This window comes from Athene noctua, chromosome 16 (assembly GCF_965140245.1).
Source record: "Athene noctua chromosome 16, bAthNoc1.hap1.1, whole genome shotgun sequence".
NCBI lineage: Eukaryota > Metazoa > Chordata > Aves > Strigiformes > Strigidae > Athene > Athene noctua.
Genome location: NC_134052.1, coordinates 837343 through 855877, shown reverse-complemented (window position 1 = coordinate 855877; position 18535 = coordinate 837343). Strand labels below are relative to the sequence as shown.

The 18535-nt window shown below is 40.6% G+C and overlaps 1 protein-coding gene across 6 annotated transcripts in view; it reads left to right on the top strand.

The window, feature by feature from the left end:
* NCOA6 (nuclear receptor coactivator 6) overlaps positions 1–18153 on the top strand; it is a 47216-nt gene extending 29063 nt beyond the window's left edge. For 3 of the 6 annotated variants that reach the window (XM_074920534.1, XM_074920533.1, XM_074920532.1), the window contains 6 exons: positions 3928–4049; positions 4946–7930; positions 9535–9603; positions 11529–11565; positions 14195–14343; positions 17515–18151. In XM_074920534.1, coding sequence (XP_074776635.1) covers positions 3928–4049; positions 4946–7930; positions 9535–9603; positions 11529–11565; positions 14195–14343; positions 17515–17561 — 3409 coding nt within the window. In that variant the 3' untranslated portion in view covers positions 17562–18151. Of the gene's footprint in view, positions 1–3927; positions 4050–4945; positions 7931–9534; positions 9604–11528; positions 11566–13865; positions 14344–17514 lie in introns of those variants that run through there. The other 3 variants (XM_074920530.1, XM_074920529.1, XM_074920531.1) reach the window with 3 other exon arrangements.
* Positions 18154–18535: the final 382 nt, after the last annotated feature.

The window sequence follows — 18535 nt, the reverse complement described above, 5'->3', positions numbered from 1 at the left end:
ACCACTTTGTACTTACTCTATCACTTTAATTTTCAGTAAATGTTCTCTTGCCATTGCTACCTGCAGAATTCTGCTTTGGCAGCTGATATGGATTAGTATTTTGTTTCTTAATGGGCTATATATTAATCACTTTATCCTTGCAGGAGCATTAAGAAGGGAGCTATACTTATAAATGTTTTTGAGATTATTCTCCAGCAAAAGGAGGGCAACTGCAATGAAAGCTGGCTGTAATACTTTCCTGCCTTATTCGTTCTTGGCTTCCCTAGCATCATTAGGCAAGCTCAGCATTTTCCTGTCTTGGAATTGCTGATTCTTTTAAATCTGATTTGGATCGCTTTCTTTTACGTCAGAAGCAAATAGGATGCTTTTCATCTTGGCTTCTTCTCTGTCATTCTTCCTCAGAAATTTTAGAATTCAGAGCAGCAGACTTTGTGTGGAAATGCAGCTAGTTTGATAAACATGCTAAAAATGATTCTGATTTTTTTTCCTTAGAAATAATTTCTGAGATGTAATAATATGGTAACAAAAGTACATTAATAATATGGTTTGTAGACTGAGCCATATTGGAATCTAAATAGGATAAGTGAGCTATGCAAGGGTTTTATTCAGCTGACTCTCAAATAGTTTTAAGGGTTTGCTTAATTGAGCAACGCAGCATTGGAACGAAAACCAAGACGTTACGGAAAAGTAGGTTGTTTAAAAGTAATTGCATCTGTCTTCTGAACTTGAAGACTGTAGGTAATGGGATGTAAACTGAGGAAGAAGATGCTAGATGAAATGTGTTTGTAGATAAAGCATGTTAGTTCTATTAAATACATGCACAAACAAACAGTAGTTTATGTTCCCTTGTGCACAGACTGTGAACATCATGTACACTGGTAGAACAGAAATAATACAGTCAGTAAAATGACTGCTCGCATTCAGATTTGCAGTATCTGGTGTGAAGGGTGATGTGCAGATGGTGAATAGCACTGCAGGAGAAAGAAGTTTTCTTCAATCAGATTCAGGGAGCTTTTACTGTGTAGGCCTGGAGGTGACAGTCCCCCTGTACACATGGGGAATGAAGCTCATTTAGCATCAGAGGACAAGTGTCTTTCTATAAAAGCAGAAGTTACTGCAGAGCTTTGTACCATGTCAGCAGGGCTAGTTCTGCTTGCATCTGGAGTGTAATTTTATTTTTGCACATCTTATTTCAGCATCTGCAGCCCTTTTTTGTTTTGTTTTTGTTGTTGTTGAGTTTTGGGGGTTTTTTTGCCTTCTGGACTTCTCTCTCCACTCTGACAAAGGATTTGTATCTGAAGATTCTGCCTGAGAATGCAGCTGGTGGAACAAAGGGTTCATTTATGACAATGCATGCTGTACCTAGTTGTGCAGTTGTTGGTTTGTTTTTTTACGTCCAGAGCAATAGGAAAGAACAAATATGGAATATTTGTCCCTTCACACAAACGTCTTGTTATTTGTATTCAGAACCTGGATTTTTTGATCAGTGATGGTTGCTAAATATGCCCAGTGAATTTCAGCTACATTCAAAATTCAAGTTAGGTTTAAATTTTCCAGCAATTACAGTAGCAGTCCTACAATAACTGCTATTCTTTACTAGCAAATAAAAATCATGTCTGTTGTGAGGTTTGTACAGCTTGCCCGATTAAACCCATCTGGCAGGAGATATTTTCTAAGAATTGATTTTGCACCATGATTGTTTTCTAGGTTAAACCTGTTTGTGCTTTGATGCTCTGCATTGGCTTTTATCTAATCTTTAACTGTAGCATTTTTCATCTTCCACCATTATAAAAAAACATAAGTGGCAAAATTACAAATTTAAGATTGTATTCACAACTTTAGGCAGTTATTCCAGTTCATGTTGCTGGCACCTACATCAAAGGCTGCAGCTCCTCTGGGTGATTTTGCTGCCAGAATTTTTGTTTATTTGTGGTTGCTAATATAATGGTTCTGGAGCATGTGTATGCGTTTTGCCAGTTTTCATCAGATTTATTGGTGGAGGGTACCTACAACTGCATCACAAAAATTGGTGGTGTGCTGGATTAGACAAAAGGTTTAGCTCCAGATGCTTTCCTTGACAATACTCGTCTGCTCAGCAGCAGTGCTTGGAATGATTCTGTGTTTGCCCCATTTCTTACCTTTCTTCTCTCTTGGTTTATGTTTTCCCCAGTTCTGACCTGTGAAAGTTCAGGGACTTTCAAGTCACACACTGGTTTTTGAACATCGGTTAGGTATTTAATAGGACATTAGGACAGGCCTGGGTCTCTCCATCTCAGCTGTACAGATGCCAGAAACTGTTACTCTCATGTAGAATTAGATAAGATAGATCTTTGCCTTTATATACTTCAGATTCATATTTTACTGAAAATTTCTTTTGTCCTTGGCATTTCTGCATGATTCTGCCTCTCTTTGTTGTCAGTGGGCTTATTCTGATGTCTTTTAATGTTAACTCAGAGCTTTTATTACGTAGCTCTCCCTACAGCCTTCATATATTTGTGAAGCCAATAAGCTGTTAAGGTCTTTTCATCTCTCTGTCTTACGTCTTCTGACCACATATAACGATAACTGTAGAAACTTGCTTTTTTTCTGAGTCTGCAAAAGCAGTCTTGATTCAGTGGAAGTATTGGGTGTTGAATCTGAACAATTTTAAATTGTTCTAGAGAGTCTCCTGGAGCATCAAGTACCCTTAGAGAATGACCTGAGGGTACTGGTGGATGAAAAACTGACTGTGAGCCAGCAATGTGCATTCAGCCCAGAAATCCACCCGTGTCCTGGGCTGCACCCAGAGCAGTGTGGGCAGCAGGGAGAGTGGCAGGGGGGAATCTCTCCCTCTGCTCCACTCTTGTGAGACCCCCCTGCAGTGCTGGGTCCAGCTCTGGGGGCATCAACAGCAGAAGGACACGGACCTGCTTGAGTGGGGCCAGAGGAGACCACAAAGGTGCTCGGGGGGCTGGAGCACCCCCTGTGAGGGCAGGCTGAGAGAGTTGGGGGTGTTCAGCTGGAGAAGAGAAGGCTCCGGGAAGAACTTAGAGCGGCCTCCCAGGGCTGAAATGGGCTACAGGAAAGGGGGGAGGGATTCTTGATCAGGGGTGTAGGGGTAGGATGAGGGGTAGTGGTTTTAAACTGACAGAGTAGATTTAAATTAGATACCTTGAAGGAAGAAATTCTTCCCTGTGAGGGTGGTGAGGCCCTGGCACAGGTTGCCCAGAGATGTGGCTACCCCCTCCCCTGAAGGGTTCAAGGCCAGGTTGGATGGGGCTTTGGGCAACCTGGGCTAGTGGAAGGTGTCCCTGCCTGTGGCAGGGAAGTTGACTAGATGATCCTTAAGGTCTTTTCCAATCCAAACCATTTTATGATCACTCACAGAGTCTCAGTATCCCACAAAGATCTGTGCTCTGGCAAGTGACATATCTGAATACGTCAGTGCATTTTTGCTGTGATGTTAACAGAGGTCTCTGATACCCTGATGTAGTCACTTCTGGATATGATCCTGGAAGAAATGGTGTTACTATTAAAATAAATTTCTATGCATCTAACTATGATACTTGTCTACACTGATGTCACAGCAGTATTAGAGGGAAGCCTGTTTAGTTTAAATACATATAACTGTATCATTTGAAATAGTCATTGGCACTCAGTTATAAAACTCAGATTCAGGGTAGAAACAAAAGAAATGTTTAAGTTCAATACAGCACCAGGCAGTTTGTTTCCTTTTAGGCAGTATTTAAGGCACAGGAGTGACTGTCAGCAGACCTGGGCTCTCTGTTCAAATTTGTCATGTTATACCAGAGGTAGTGCATTTGAGTGAGTTACTTGCAGGTCTGTGAAAGGTGCTGGGAGTTACTTACTTGAGTACTTAGCTATGGAAGCAGAAGTCAAAACACTGATGTGAGGGCTGGATCTTAATTGCATTTATTTTTCTTTCAGTTCTTCAGAACCACGTCCAGCTGGCCTGGAGGAGGGTGATCAGTCATCAATGTCCGGAGAACAAGGAATGAATTTAGATAATTCAGGCCCTAAACTTTCAGATTTTGCAAGTAGGCCACCAGGTAGTAGGATTTTTCTTTGGATTATCTGAATGTAATAACTATAAAAGAGCTTTAACTGCTCTTTGTGACAGTTATATTTTATTTGTGTTATCACACATTCAAGTCCAAAGCTTTTTTTCCTCCTACTAACTAATTGGTACCATTATTTGTTTTCTGAATTAGCTTAAAACGAAGTGGCCACATTCACATGTATTACCCTGCAGGTATCAAATTGAGCACTGTAGAATTATTCAGCAGTGACATCACTGATAAAAAATTCTGTATTTCTAGCTGTAGCACAGACCTTAAAAATTTAGCATTAATCGATAGCTTTTTCAGAATTAAGAAATAGAAGTTGCAGTTTGAATTATCCTTTGCATGTAGGGAGTATTAAATCCTAAGTCTGCAGAGGAATTTATATTATAAGTCACACAGATATTTTTTAGCATCGTTTTTGGCCTAGTAATACACAGCAGATTCTACTTTGTACACCAGAAAATGTGTAGCAGGTATGCTAGTCCATGTCCCACAGGGCCTGTCAAACTCTTAAGTTTGTTTTAAGGAGTATTAATTAGTGAAAGTCCAGTTCTGCATTTGTAAGTGAAAGCAAGCCCATGGGACAGTTGCAGAGGCTTTTCAGGTGGCATGAATCTGGAGGAATAGCTAGTAGCTGATGCAGTACACGAAGAGATCTCCAATTAAATGGCATGAAAGCCATTGATACATTAAACAAAAATATTTTTAAGAATTAAGTAAAATCTTTGTCCTTACTTGTAAAGCCTGTTGCATTAATGTGGCTCTCACATTAGATAAATGGGCTCCTGGCTGTACTTCCTATCTGATCCTGCTCATTACGGAAGTTCTGCTTGCTATGATCTTTTTTTGGTTTTGATGAATGTCTCATCGTGTCACCTCAGGTTATCCATCTCAGCCAGTGGAACAAAGACCACTTCAGCAGATGCCACCTCAGCTCATGGCGCATACGCAGCAGGCGCAGGCGCAGCAGCCGCCCCAGCCACCCCCACAGCCCGGCCAGGCACCACCGCAGACACCGCAGCAGCAGCAGCAGCAGATGATGATGATGCTCATGATGCAGCAGGATCCCAAGTCAGTCAGGCTTCCTGTACCACAAGGGGTTCACCCACCCAGAGGGCCCCTGAATCCAGATGCTCAACGAATGCCAATGCAGCAGAGCGGTAACATGCCAGTGATGGTTAACCTCCAAGGTCCTGGATCAGTGCCTCCATCTCCTGATAAACAAAGAATTTCCTTGCCAGGCAATCCTTCTCTGGGAAATAATGCAAGAAAAATGGTTTATCAAGATAATGTACAGAATCCTTCCAGCTCACCCCTCGGAGAGGTTTCATCGGTATCCTCCCTTCCAGAAGCAGGTGGAGCTGAATGCCCCCCAGCATCAGGAGCTCAGAATAATTTGACATCTCATTTAGTAGTTTCACAGAACCAACTAATGATGACAGGACCCAAACCTGGACCATCCCCACTTTCAACTGCCCAAGGTGCAAGTCCCCAGCAGCAGTCTAATTCTCTGCCTAATGCTCTTACACACCATTTTCCAAATGTTGCAACCCCATCACAAACTTCAAGGCCTAAAACCCCAAACAGAGCAAGCCCAAGGCCATACTATCCTCAGACTCCTAATAACCGTCCACCTAGCACAGAACCATCAGAAATTAGCTTATCTCCAGAGAGACTCAATGCTTCTATAGCTGGTCTGTTTCCTCCCCAGATTAATATTCCTTTACCTCCCAGGCCTAATCTCAATAGAGGATTTGATCAGCAGGGTCTTAATCCCACTACTTTGAAGGCCATTGGACAAGCCCCATCAAATCTCACACTTAACAATCAGTCTAGTTTTGCTGCTCCACAGTCACACAAATTGGAAGGTGTGGTCATTAATTCAGGAAAACAAACAAACACTGGAGGAACAAAGAGAGCAAGTCCAAGCAATAGTCGAAGGTCCAGTCCTGGATCCAGTAGGAAAACTACACCGAGCCCAGGCAGGCAGAATTCAAAAGCAGCTAAATTATCATTGACAACTCAGCAGAATCCATCTCTCTTGCAGAATATGGAATTACAAAGAAATATGATGGCAGGTCCCTCTTCTTTACCAACACCTGTAACTACAAGTTTTCAAAATAGTAACATGCTAAGTAACCAGAGTCCTGCAATTTCTGTACCTGCTATGACTGGCATTCCTGAAGACAATAAAGAGAGTCTTAGTGTGCCTCAAGATAATGAGTGTCAAAATGCACAGGGTGTCCAAGGTAGCAAAGACCAGCCCAGTATTGAACTAAAAGGTATCCCTACTCCAGAAATGAAAATGTTGGTTCCAGAAGAACAGTCAAAGAAAGACGGGCCAGCCTTAGACACCACTAAGCTTCCAGTCTTGGAGGAAAGTAAAACCATGGTATCTCCAGCTATGAGGGAAGCACCAACTTCTTTAAGTCAACTTCTTGATAATTCTGGAGCTCCTAATGTAACCATTAAGCCCCCTGGGCTGACTGGTCTTGAAATGTCACCGATAGTCACCACTGGTGAGGAGATGAAGAAGATAGCTGTCATTCCTCCACTGCAAGAATCATCCTCGAGCAAAGAGCCATCTAATTCCCTTAGCTTACCTCAGAACAATGAGCCCTGTTCAAATCCAGGGCACCAGGAGCTAGGAGAAATAAACTCAAACGTTGCACAGAGTGTGCCTCCAGTAATGCAAAGGCCTGTCAGCTCTTCTTCTATTTCAGGTCCTTTACCCCCTAACCAGATAACAGTTTTTGTAACTTCAAACCCTATTACATCTTCTGCTAATACATCAGCACCGTTGCCATCTCACTTGCAACCTGCGTTAGTGTCGACTGTTGTCACAATGCCCAACGTAGGGAGCAAAGTTATGGTTTCTGAGGGACAGTCAGCAGTTCAGTCTAATGCCAGGCCACAGTTCATTACACCTGTTTTTATAAACTCATCATCAATAATTCAGGTTATGAAGGGCTCTCAGTCAAGTACAATTCCAGCAGCCCCAATGACTTCTAACTCTAGTCTGATGCCTCAGTCAGTCGCGGTCGTTGGACCTTTGCACATACCACAGAATATTAAGTTCTCCTCTGGGCCTGCTCCTCCCAGCACATCATCCAGCAGTCCTGTTTCTAGTATTCCCACCAGCAGGTCACTGGTTCTTAATCCCTTGGCACCTCCTATTCAGCTGCCTTCTTCCGCTACAACTTCTTCCAGTGTTCCTTCACATCTTCCTACTCAGCGAGTCAAAGACTTCAGCCCAGAGGAGACTTCTCAAAGTGGTGGGTCGAGTGAGCAGTGCTCTGTTACAGCAACACAGTCTGGACCTGTTGTTTCACCTCTTCTTACGAGTAGTCCAGGATCTGGGAACAGACGTAGTCCTGTTTCGTCAAGTAAGGGAAAAGGAAAAGTAGACAAGATTGGCCAACTCTTGCTTACTAAAGCATGCAAGAAAGTCACTGGCTCCCTTGAGAAAGGGGAAGAGCAGTATGCTTTGGATGGAGAAACAGAAGGTCAGGGACTAGAAACATCAGTCCCGAATAGTTTGGGGCCAGAGCAATCACCAGCAGAACTAGATAATAAAACTGTGACACCTCCAGCACCCAGTCTTATAAAACAGAGCACTTCTGGGCCTGGCAGCTCGAGTGTCAGCACTGCAACTGCTGCTCCTGCCTCCTTGTCTCCAGGCGCACCCACAAGCACTCCTCCCGCAAGTGTACTGTCAGTTGTACCCGCTCCCATAGTCCCCGACCCCGCGCCTGCAGCGCCAAGCACTAATGGTGGTAACCACGGTGGTTTGCCAGCTGAGCAAACCGGGGTTGGTGTGGTGGAGGAGAAAGCAGGAGCACATCAGGAACTGCTACAAAGTGCAGGTAAGTCCAGTGCTACCCTGTGTAAATGGAAGAAATGAGATTGCGTTTGTAAACTTCTTAGGTGCTTTTTGCCATGAACATAACAAAATGTAGACGCTGTAGCCAAGACTGACAACTGCTTTTTTGTTTCTAATATCTGAGTGATACAAAGGCTTGTGCTTCACTAACATTCACGTTTCAGATGTTTTATTTCAGTTTCCATTTACAGTTTAAATGGAGTATTTGTCATGAGCACACGGCGCAGTAATAGAGGAGGGACTTCACTTAACTGTTAGAAGTGGGGAGAAAAAGCAGATGTATCAGTAATGACAAAAGAAGTATTAAGGTGCCTTTGATACTGGTGGATATACTGATACTCTGCTTCAGTCTTGCCAGAGACTCTTTATAACTGATTCCAATTTTTTGACTTAATTATGATATTTTGGGTTAATCCAAATAATACTAGATCCCTCTTTAAATAGCCTTAACCCTCTAGGGAAATAATGAATAACCTCCATAAGAAAAAAACCAAACCCTTTATGTCTAGGAAAAAATTAAAATGCTCATTTTGGAGAAACAGCTGAAAAAGCCATTATAAGTGAATTGCAGCCAATTCAAAAACATGAAGTACCTTCACGTCTGAACTGTGTTCTCCTTTACTATTTTAATTTGAGCATCTGACAACTTTATGACATTGCTGCTATTTCTTGATGCCATTTATAATCCATTGAAAATGGTGTGGAAATAAGCCATCACTCTTGAAGTAAGCTGTCTGAATATCCATTGTGCTTTACATCATAAATATAGATACAGAAGATAAGATCATGGAAGATAAAATCCACAGAAGTCAGTGGAACTGGAACCTGCAGCTTGAATGTGACTTTCCCTGTGGCTGTTAGATGTATGGTGTAGCTGTATGCCACTAGAAAATGAAAACGTTTACTTTGAACTTCACAGAAGGAATTCTGGTTTGTTAGGAGAAAAAATGGAAGTGGATATTCTTTATTTAAACAGGAATATTTAACTTTTTGTCTTCATGTTCTTTGTAAGTTCGTTATCACGTGTAAGAGAAGATTAGAAAGCATTAGCCCAACAACAATTGTTTTTCCATCTCTTTTTTTAACTTGGCAACCTAAGAAATGTTAAGTCACATCACATTATTGCCAAAAGACTTCAAGGGAGCCTCTGGAGTGTATTTTGCACTCTTGCAGTTTAATTGAAAGAGTGAGCACATTGATTCATTACAAATATGCTATTTTTCCCCAGAACTTCTGTTGAAAGGAGCACTGAACTGAGAGAGACTAAACTTTTTTATTTCTAGGACTTTCTTTAATTTCTCAATCTGCTGAAAACCTGTTACCTTTAAAAATACGTTTTATGATATGGTTATTCTAGTTCAAGTAAACTCTCTTGGGATAGTTTTGCCAAAGTTTTTTTAAAACTGGGGAGGTGTGTGTGGTGGTGGGGTAAGTAGAGAGTAGGTTAAAAAAAAAAGCATCTGTGAAATAAAAAAATGCAGTAAACGGGAAGATGCAGCATTTTGTAAAAGCAGCCCAATTGCACAACAGAAAACTCTTGTGACTCTCTTGGAAAATAATGCTTTTTTCCTTCCACTTTTATTCTAGCATCCTCTCAACATTTAACACAGAAAAAAAGTTCAGTTGCAACATCAGAAAGTACTGTTCAAAGAACAGGTAAATCTTACTTTGGAAAAGCAGAATATAGGTGAACTAAACTATGTTATGTTTGTAACTGAAAATACATTTATTTTAATGCATATTTTAATGGTCACTAATATGCTTGGCAGTTTGGGGACTGGGGTTGGGTTTTTTATTATTTCTGCTTTTGGGATTGCTTTTGATTGTTAGACACATTGTTCTTTAGAATTTACTAAAGCCTTGGAGATTCAGTATGGGGTCAAGTAAAACAAATGAAAAAATCACCAAGGCAGTTTTTAGATATTCAGTCATAAGTTGGAGGGACTGGATTTGTACTGATATGTTGTGTTTGAGTTTTGAAGTTTTAAGGGCAAATAGGAGTTTTTCAATTCTGAAAATATTTTCAAAAGCCATGCTGGAAATGTAAGTTTTAGATTTGTAATCCCTTTTTTTTTTTTATGATCAGCTTTTAATGAACCCTTGGCAGCGTTTCAAAGGTGGAGCCCTGGCAGATGACTTTATGTTGTTGCCATCTATTATTATGGTGTTTCACCATTAATTCTGTGCTGTTTTGAAAAGTATTTTCCAAAATGAGTAGGGGAAATGGACAGATGTGGGCTTGCGCATGGAAAGTGCCACTCTCCATCACTTTGCCATCTCTAATGTGATTAGAAGCAGAGCTTTCAGAAAGTAAAAATTGTACTAAATTGCTTTCTTTGACCTTCCAATTAAACAAAGACATCCATGCACCCTGTCAGTTCGCATCCGACTCATTGCCCCAGTGCTGATGTGGCTGCATTAGGGAGTTCCTGCTGGGGGGAAGCGCTGACATTACCAATTTTTACTATTGGATAGTCTCCCAGTTCAAATTTTGGGTAGGAAGAAAAGTAACTCTTTCCTTGTGTCGCATAGTCTATTTTTCTTTTGTTACCAAGACATCTGTTTTTTCCCAGATGGTGCTATGTACACTTACACTGAAGAGTCTGATGTTCCAACAGTACAAATTGTAAGGGGTATTTATCATAAGGGGACAGATATTATCTGTTTTCTTTTTTTTTTTTTTTTTTTTTACACCTTTAATCCTTGTGCACACTCTAGCAAACTTTGGCTATTTAATTGATCGTAAAGGCAGAGCCACAGTGTGCGCCACTGTCCCAGAGCCTGTAGGGTGTTTGAGGGTGAGATGGAGTAACACTATAGGCAACGTGGCAAACGAACAGTGAGCTCATACACCTCATCCCCAAACCAGTGGCAGTGTCTTACGAGAGTTGCTGGTTTTTACGTATAGATACTGCCCCTTAACAAAGGATCTGATGGATATGGGGAGAATTAAAAGATGGACAACAAAAAGATGAGAAATTTTATGAGAGCTGTTTATTGTAGTGAAGACTCAAAAGGAGACCTGATCTGTATGTATAAAATCACTGTGAGAGAGAGAAAAAAGGCAGGTCAGCCTACATCACCTCTTGAGAGTTTTTTTTTCCAATCCAGTAGAAGTATAATTAGGCTTCAGAAAATTGTCTTCCTTTGCATTAGAAGATACTGCTCTGAGAGGTGGTTGGGTTCAGGCAAAATTTTTCATGCATAATAGATCCAGATTAGTATTTTTAAGGTTTAAAGCTAATAAAACCTAGAAGTTTTAGAAGCAGTAAACTGTCTAAAATGGAAGTTTAAAAAGGGAGAGGATTGCAGCTCTTGTCAGGAAGTTTCGCTACAGTTTTCTTCTTCAGAGTTTCTTTTAACTTTTCTCTGCCTTGGCTGGTGCAGGCCATAATCAGGAGGAGCACTTGGCTGATGTGGTGCTTTGGTATGTGAGTTTGCTTTGCTCTGGGAGAAACCATAGATGAGAGAAGTTTATTCTTCAGACCTAATCCATAATGAGAAAAATGTGAGATAGTCATGCCTTGTTGGTGGGTACATACTTCTACAGCAGACTTTAAAATTATCTTTTTCTCTTGTAGAGCTTGAAACAAATGCTCCAGTAGTTGCTGGTCAAAGGTAAGGAGATAGTTTGTGTAGATTCAGAACAGATATAGCTTTCGTGGGAGGAAGTTTCTTCTCTCTTTGCTTCAATTGCACAACTCTTGCTACTGCTTTTCATTTTCCTGTCCATACTCTTTCTGTCCTGCTAAGAAATTGGGCTACTTGAATGTTTCAAAACATTGCTGAAATGCAAAATGTAAAGTAACTATTTCCCAAGGCTGACTTTGTGCTTTGGGCAGTATTTCCTCTTATCCCTTCAGGCCTGAGTGTTTCATGTCCTGGAAGGGTCTTGATGGTTCCACTCTTCGATATTTTCTGAAAACAAATCGAAACTAAAACCTCCAAAGCCTGCAGCCTAGCTGTCATGTAAATTTTTTCTTCCTAAAGTTTGTTCTTTTGCCTTTGTGACTGTTTTTTCCAGACTTCCTCTGTGTTTGCTGACACTTTGCTGAAGCCTGATAGGAAAGCCCTTGTCCCTGTTAAGACATTCAGTAATTAAAAGATCAAATTTGAAATGGTTGTGTTCTGTCAGAAGAAAATAGGGTTTCCAAGATCTATTTCTGTTACTAGATTCAAAACCCACCAGGCTCTTAAATTAAATCTAGGCAGCTGTAATGACAGACCTTCGTAAGGTTTTTGGATAACTGTGCTGCTACAACTGGCTAGGTTTTTGATGCTGCCCTCATCAGTGGAGTGAGTGATCCCCTGAGGCAGGGCAAGAGGTGCAGTTCACTCCCTTGGTTCATCAGGAAATAAGGCACCGTGTCTTTTGTAAGGGAGGTAACACAGTGCACTTTCTCAGATCAGGAATGACTCTGAATTGAATATTTAACTAAAATTACCTTCACATGGATTGGGATCTTTCTAGTTGTATCAAAGATTAACTGAAATTTCATGACAAGTTTTCTTTAGGGTAGAATTTTTCTAAAAAGCTGAAGGTGCGACACTTGGCAGATGAGTGGATTTTCCAAGTGAAGTGTCCTTGGATGACTGTTCTCCAGAGTCATTCAGCACATCAAATTACCAGAAGTGTATTCTTCTGGGCTGATGCTCTTCTGAGCAAGACTGGAAAAGAAGGAAAGTTTTCAGGCAAACTGTGAATCTAGTAATGGCTGGTCCTTGCAGCAGTCAGCTTTGAGCTCCTGGAGTTAAACGCCATACAGACAAACCTTGGAGGAACCTTGCAACCTACTGGAAATATTTTTAGTTGGGCCCTCTTCATTTCCTCCTACAAAAGAAGTGATGTGTTGGTTCCCATGAGACAATCCAAGCTATGAATTAGGCATTAGAATCGGTAAAGATTATCTGTAATAACTGAGCTTCAGCAGATGATGCCTGTTTGCTTACCTCCAGGTATCCTCTGAAGTAGGTGACTGTTATTTCAGCAGCCCAGGTTACTTAGCAGAAAACCAGGTGGTGACCGCTTTGAGGGATTCGGTTTATAGATTGCCCATAGTACTGATTTATGAGGAAATAGATTTCAATATGTATTTTGAGACAATCCACATACTTCCATATTCCCCTCTACTGTGTGTTTCCTTGCTTGAGAATGTTTGTCTCCTTTCATTGACAAACTGTGTTTTATTTTAGATATCTGTTACTTAAAACTATAAGTCTTTGTAGTAGTTTTTCCTCTCAAAGCAGGACTTCCTCTGACACAGTGAACTGGAACCTGTGTAACACACAGGTCTGCTCTGGGTGGTTTTAGTCAGTTCTCTGATTAAGGCAGCCTTTCTTGAAATCTTGAAAGTATCACCCAAAGGGCATGAAATAAGTTTTCTTTCTCATTTTCCATTGTCAGCAGAATAATTTATTTGATTAATTACTTACCTTTGAATTCACAGGAGAGAAGTTTAGCTTAATCTTCAGAAACTGCTTAGTCATCAGAAATTCCCTGGCATTAATGGATTAAGGAGAAAACACCCAAACCTCAGGATGAGTTTACAGGGTTAAGAGTGATAAAATAAAGGAGTTTAATTACAAAATACAGCGCTCCATTTGTTGTCCCAGTGACAAGAAACACAGATTTCCACACTACCTAAAATTACTTTTTTATAGCAGAAAATTTTCTGTTATAAAAAACCAACCAAACAAACAACTTCAAGCCTTAAAGCTTGAAGAAAATTTTAAATAAACCCTAAGCTTTTTTAATATGTGAGGAAATCACTTGGATCAATGGAGTGAGTCTTTCTAGTAAAAACAAAAGCCGGCATACTCACTGAGAGTTTATAATTCCTCCTTGTGTTCATCTGCAATTTCAACTCTGTATTCCCATATCGTAGCAGTCTCTAATGTAACTTGTTTGCTTTTCCTAGACTTCAGTAATGGTGGCACCTGTGGAAAACAGAGCAGACAATTTATAATGCATCTAATTTCTTGGTCTTCTAATGTTGAAAATATTCTCTTTGAGGACTTCTCAATTCTGTATCCTCTGATAATTTTTAATAGAAATGGACTATACTCTGGCTTACTCAGGTCATTCTTCATCTGATAAAACTTCTGGTATCTCTAGCATTTCATATCTTCAGTGCTAATAGTCCGGAACTGGTACCTGTGTCGGTCCATACTCCAGCTTGTCTGAGTTGCATAGAAAAACATAATTCTTCTTACACTTCATCAGAAATATTTTGTCCCACTTTATTAGTAATGAGACAAAAGAGAATTGTGAAAAGTCTAAAACTCCAAGTAGAAGAAATTCAAGAACAGAGGATTCTGCCACTTCACAGGAAACTGTAGAGAATGGGCAGCGCAAGAGGTCCTCCAGACCAGCATCTGCATCCAGCACTGCAAAAGGTAAAATGCACAGCCATCATTTCTCTGGAGAGGGCAGGAACTAACGTACTTCCCCTTTCAATAACTGGCTCATAACGATGGTTTACAGCTTGTCAGTGTTGTGTGCTTTAACTCGAGTTTCAATGATTTAGACACAGGTTGGTGTTGAAGTATTTACCAACATCTGTACTGGCAGTAAATCTTGTATGAATTTCCCATTGTTAAATTTGTGGAACTTGTTTTCTGCAGTACTCATCAACGTAGTGTTCAGCAAGCTTGCCTAGTTGAAGTTGAATTCTCTTGGCAGAAACATATTGCCATTAAAAGGACTGTACTCAAGTAAAAAGTGACACTTTTTTTTTTTTTTCCTGAAGACTGAAAGACACGAGACAAATGCTTAAGTCTTCCCAAGTGCATGGTCAGCTCTTGCGAAGCCAAATGCTGTGGTTCAGGCACGCTCAGAACGCTGCCTGGATGGCAGCCTGCAGCATCGAGGAGTGCTGTGTGCTAGTGCACGGAGCCTCAGCTGTTCTTCCCAAGAATACGTGAAATCCTAAAGTTACAGATATTAACCCACGGCATTAGCAGTTGATGACGTGCCTTATTTCTACACAGGTTATAATCTTTAACAAAGTATGCAGCATTTGTGTGATACACATGGTCATTGCTGGAATGCACAGTCCACAGTGCCATTCTGCATTTCTGAAGCTGTGTCAGCTCCTTATGTTTAAGGGTCAGAAAAATTCTGGTGGACAAAAGTTGTGTGAGAGGGTAGTGAGAGACTGTCAAGAGCCAACATTCGACCAATATTTTAAAGATAACATACAGAGCAAAGAGGTATTAATATAAAATTATTATAAAAGGAAGTCAAGTTGAATTCAGCAACCATTTTCCATACTGAAGATACTAAAGTTTGATGGTAAGAATATTTGCGTTTTAAGAGTTTCAGAGAAGACTTCCAGCTATATGTGATTGTGCAATGACTCTCAAAGATTACATGGAGGGACCTATGTGTTCTGCACTTTTGTGGCTGCTGAATTTAATTAAATTTACTTCTTGTGGCAGGATTGTGCAGAAGAATCTGAGTCTGTATTGTAAAAATAAATTAACTTTCATGATTGTGAAGAAAAGTTTGAAAAATGTGAAGGCAATGTAAAATCGATTTGGTGATACCTTCCTGAGTTTGAGGGGATCTGAAACGTATGACCTGCCCCCCATGCTGTAATGAATAAACCTAAAGATGACAACCAGTGGCACGTCAAATTCTGAAAATGTGGGAACATGAAAGTGCATCAAATTTAAATAATACCAGAACTCACTTAGGGGTTTTGTACTGACTGTATTATTTGTTTACCTCTGTAAGTAAAGTCATTGTTTTTAAAACATGCATCTGAAACTGCCGCAGTATCTAAGAGTTTTGCTTGTAAACATAGGTCCAGCTTACTGTGTAGTACCCTGGGCTTTGATTACCTTATCCCCGTGCAAGCAACTGCCTACTTCCAAGTTGTAGAGAAAATGAGCAAAACAAGACTCTCTTGTGGAAGAGGGCAGGCTGGAGGATTAGTGAGGTAGCTGAAGAAGTGTAATGAGGTTTGCCACTTGTGCCTACTCTGTTATACATTTTTGTTAGTGAAGCATAGCTTAAGAAAGCAATTTGCATGCTCCTGGCCTCCTCCTGGACATCTGTGGTGACGTTATCTGTGTCCTGAGAAACTCGCTAATCCATGTTAAAGAGAACGAGATGCTGGGAGAAACTAGCCTTTGAGATAGAGGCTGATTAAGGTCATTATAAAAATGGTAATTAGGAAAAACTTATATATAGCATGGAGAGAGAAGTAGGCTTTGACCAGCTTGTGTAGGAATTGCCTTTGTGAGCATCAGGAGGGAGGAGGCAGAAGGATAACTAAGGGAAGAGGGCATGCGGCAGGTCAGTCCCCATCCGTGTGGCTGCGGCGTGCGGGTCTTGAGTGGGAGCAGGCGAGGGAGAGCTGGGGATGCTGGTGAGGGGCTGGGGCCTGGGACAGCTGCTGACCGCTGCTGACCCCTGCCCCTTTGTTCTCCCAAACCTCAGCGGCAGCAGGGAGCTACAGCCAGTGCTGCTGCTGGCCATGCTACTTAGAAGTAGCATTCCTGCTCGGAGGGAGCTCTGGTGAGGGGAAGTTAAGATGTTTCACTTCTGAAAACTGGTACTGTATTAGTATTTTCACTTTTTGGAGTACCTTTCCAGCAAGGGCTGTTTCAGCATTTACTGTAGCTTCAAGTGTGTTGAATTTTGAAATGTTGAATTTTTTTTTAATACAACATTTAACAGCTACAGAGTTGTATTGTTGCTTTTCTAGTTTTAGATGTCTTGGAAATTTTTTCCCTTTTGACTCTTAAAACACACACAGCTCTACTAGCTTTTGAAAAATATTGTAAAGAGCCAAAGATACATTGCCAACATTTAAAATCATGTTTTTAAAAAAATCTAAAGATGCAAATACCTTTGGTCCTTACTCTTTTTTTGTTTTGAAATGGAAACTTAGTGCCTTGGTAAGTGCACTGAAAATTTCAGACGCTTTCACTGTAGCTTTTACAAGTGCTTCTGGTTGTTCTCCTGCAGTGCTTTATGTATCTTTCTGCATAAGCTTTACTCTGTGAATCATAATGTACGCTGAACAGACTTGTTTTCTAATGACATGACTTTCCAAGGACTCAAACAACTAGATTCTTAATTTCTGTGGCAGGCTCCAAAATATTTTTTTTTTTTTATAACACCATCTCTGTGATGCTGGGGTCTGATTGATGCAGTTTGTGCCCGATGCTGTACTGCTGTTTCATGGAGACCTCCTTCTGTGGTACGGCCCAGCAAACTGCGGCACGTGGGGAACTAAATGTTAAAGAACGGTTAAAAATATATGACTTTTATTTTTGAGGCCATTATATTAGGACTTCAGAAATGTTAAATTCGCAGCACTCTGCAATAGTGGCCTAACAGAAGCTCGGGGGAAGGTTGTGTTGTGTGGCTGCTGACAGCTGTTGTCAGGGGAAAGGGTCCATTTGTGTTACATCTTGTGAAGAGTCAATCCTGGTTCTGTGAAAATCTTGGTCTTCAGGTGTGATTTTTTTGAAAAATAAAAGGGCAATCTGTGCACCTCTGGTGAATGGCTTACCGACTCCATATCCATGCTTTTTTTCTTCTCTTAATTTCAGAAACGAGTGCCAGTGCAATGCAGTCAAAAAGAAGAAAATCCAAGTAAAATACTGCATGGAAACATGAAACTTGTAAATGAGTGTGAATTTACCAATAGCAATTTTGAGCTGTGATTTTTCTTTTTTAAATAAAATTCTGTACAGTAAGTCATTTTAATATTATACTGTTCCCAATAAATGTTTTTTTTTTCCTAAAAACCAGATAAATAGATATAAAAACTGGGTTATTCTAAAACCCCCCTGGATTTACGAAGTGAAGTCCAGGGTTAGCACATTAGGTTAATGTGTTTGTACGAAATGGAAGGGGAGGGGAAGACAATTGTAAATTTATTTGTTTCCACTTTTCATAAACAAATTAGAATACAGGGTTGTCATTTTTAGGTATTAATGTATTGTGCTGTTGTTTAAGTACTGTATGTGAATAGCAGTAAGGGGGTTTATGAACGAACCCCATCTTGTTTGGAAATGTAAATAATTTTATTATATAGTAGATCTGATGTATTTGTTGTAGAAATGGACCAGTGAAACAAAAAAATAAATTTAAGGGTTTGTATAATGTGGAATCCCTCATGCTCTAAATAAATGTTATTGTCCTATAATTTGGGTTGTATTATTATTAGCAGCAGCAACAGCAGCATTCCAAACAGGAAGATTGAAGGGATTATTTAGAGCTCTAGGCCTGCAAGCTCCTTATATGGAGCTTTAGAAAGGAATTTGTTTAACCACAAATGAATTAACTGATGCAGCTGTTCTTGCAAAGCAAGAAAAAAACAGAAAGGCCCCCCTCCCACCCTGGGGATGTGTGCAGTGAATACCCAGAGAGACCCAGAAGACTGCTCCCGCCACTAAAGCTTCTCAGCAGGAAGACATGGCAGAGAAAAATGCCCTATTAAATGGTTTCAGAACTTTTTGAAACATGGTAGCCTGAAGTCTGTTCTCTGGCTGTCCTGCCCTCAGTGGCCGCGGGCGGGTGTGTGCTGCCGTGGAAAGTAGGTCAGCAGCTTTGTTCTGGGAAGCTCTC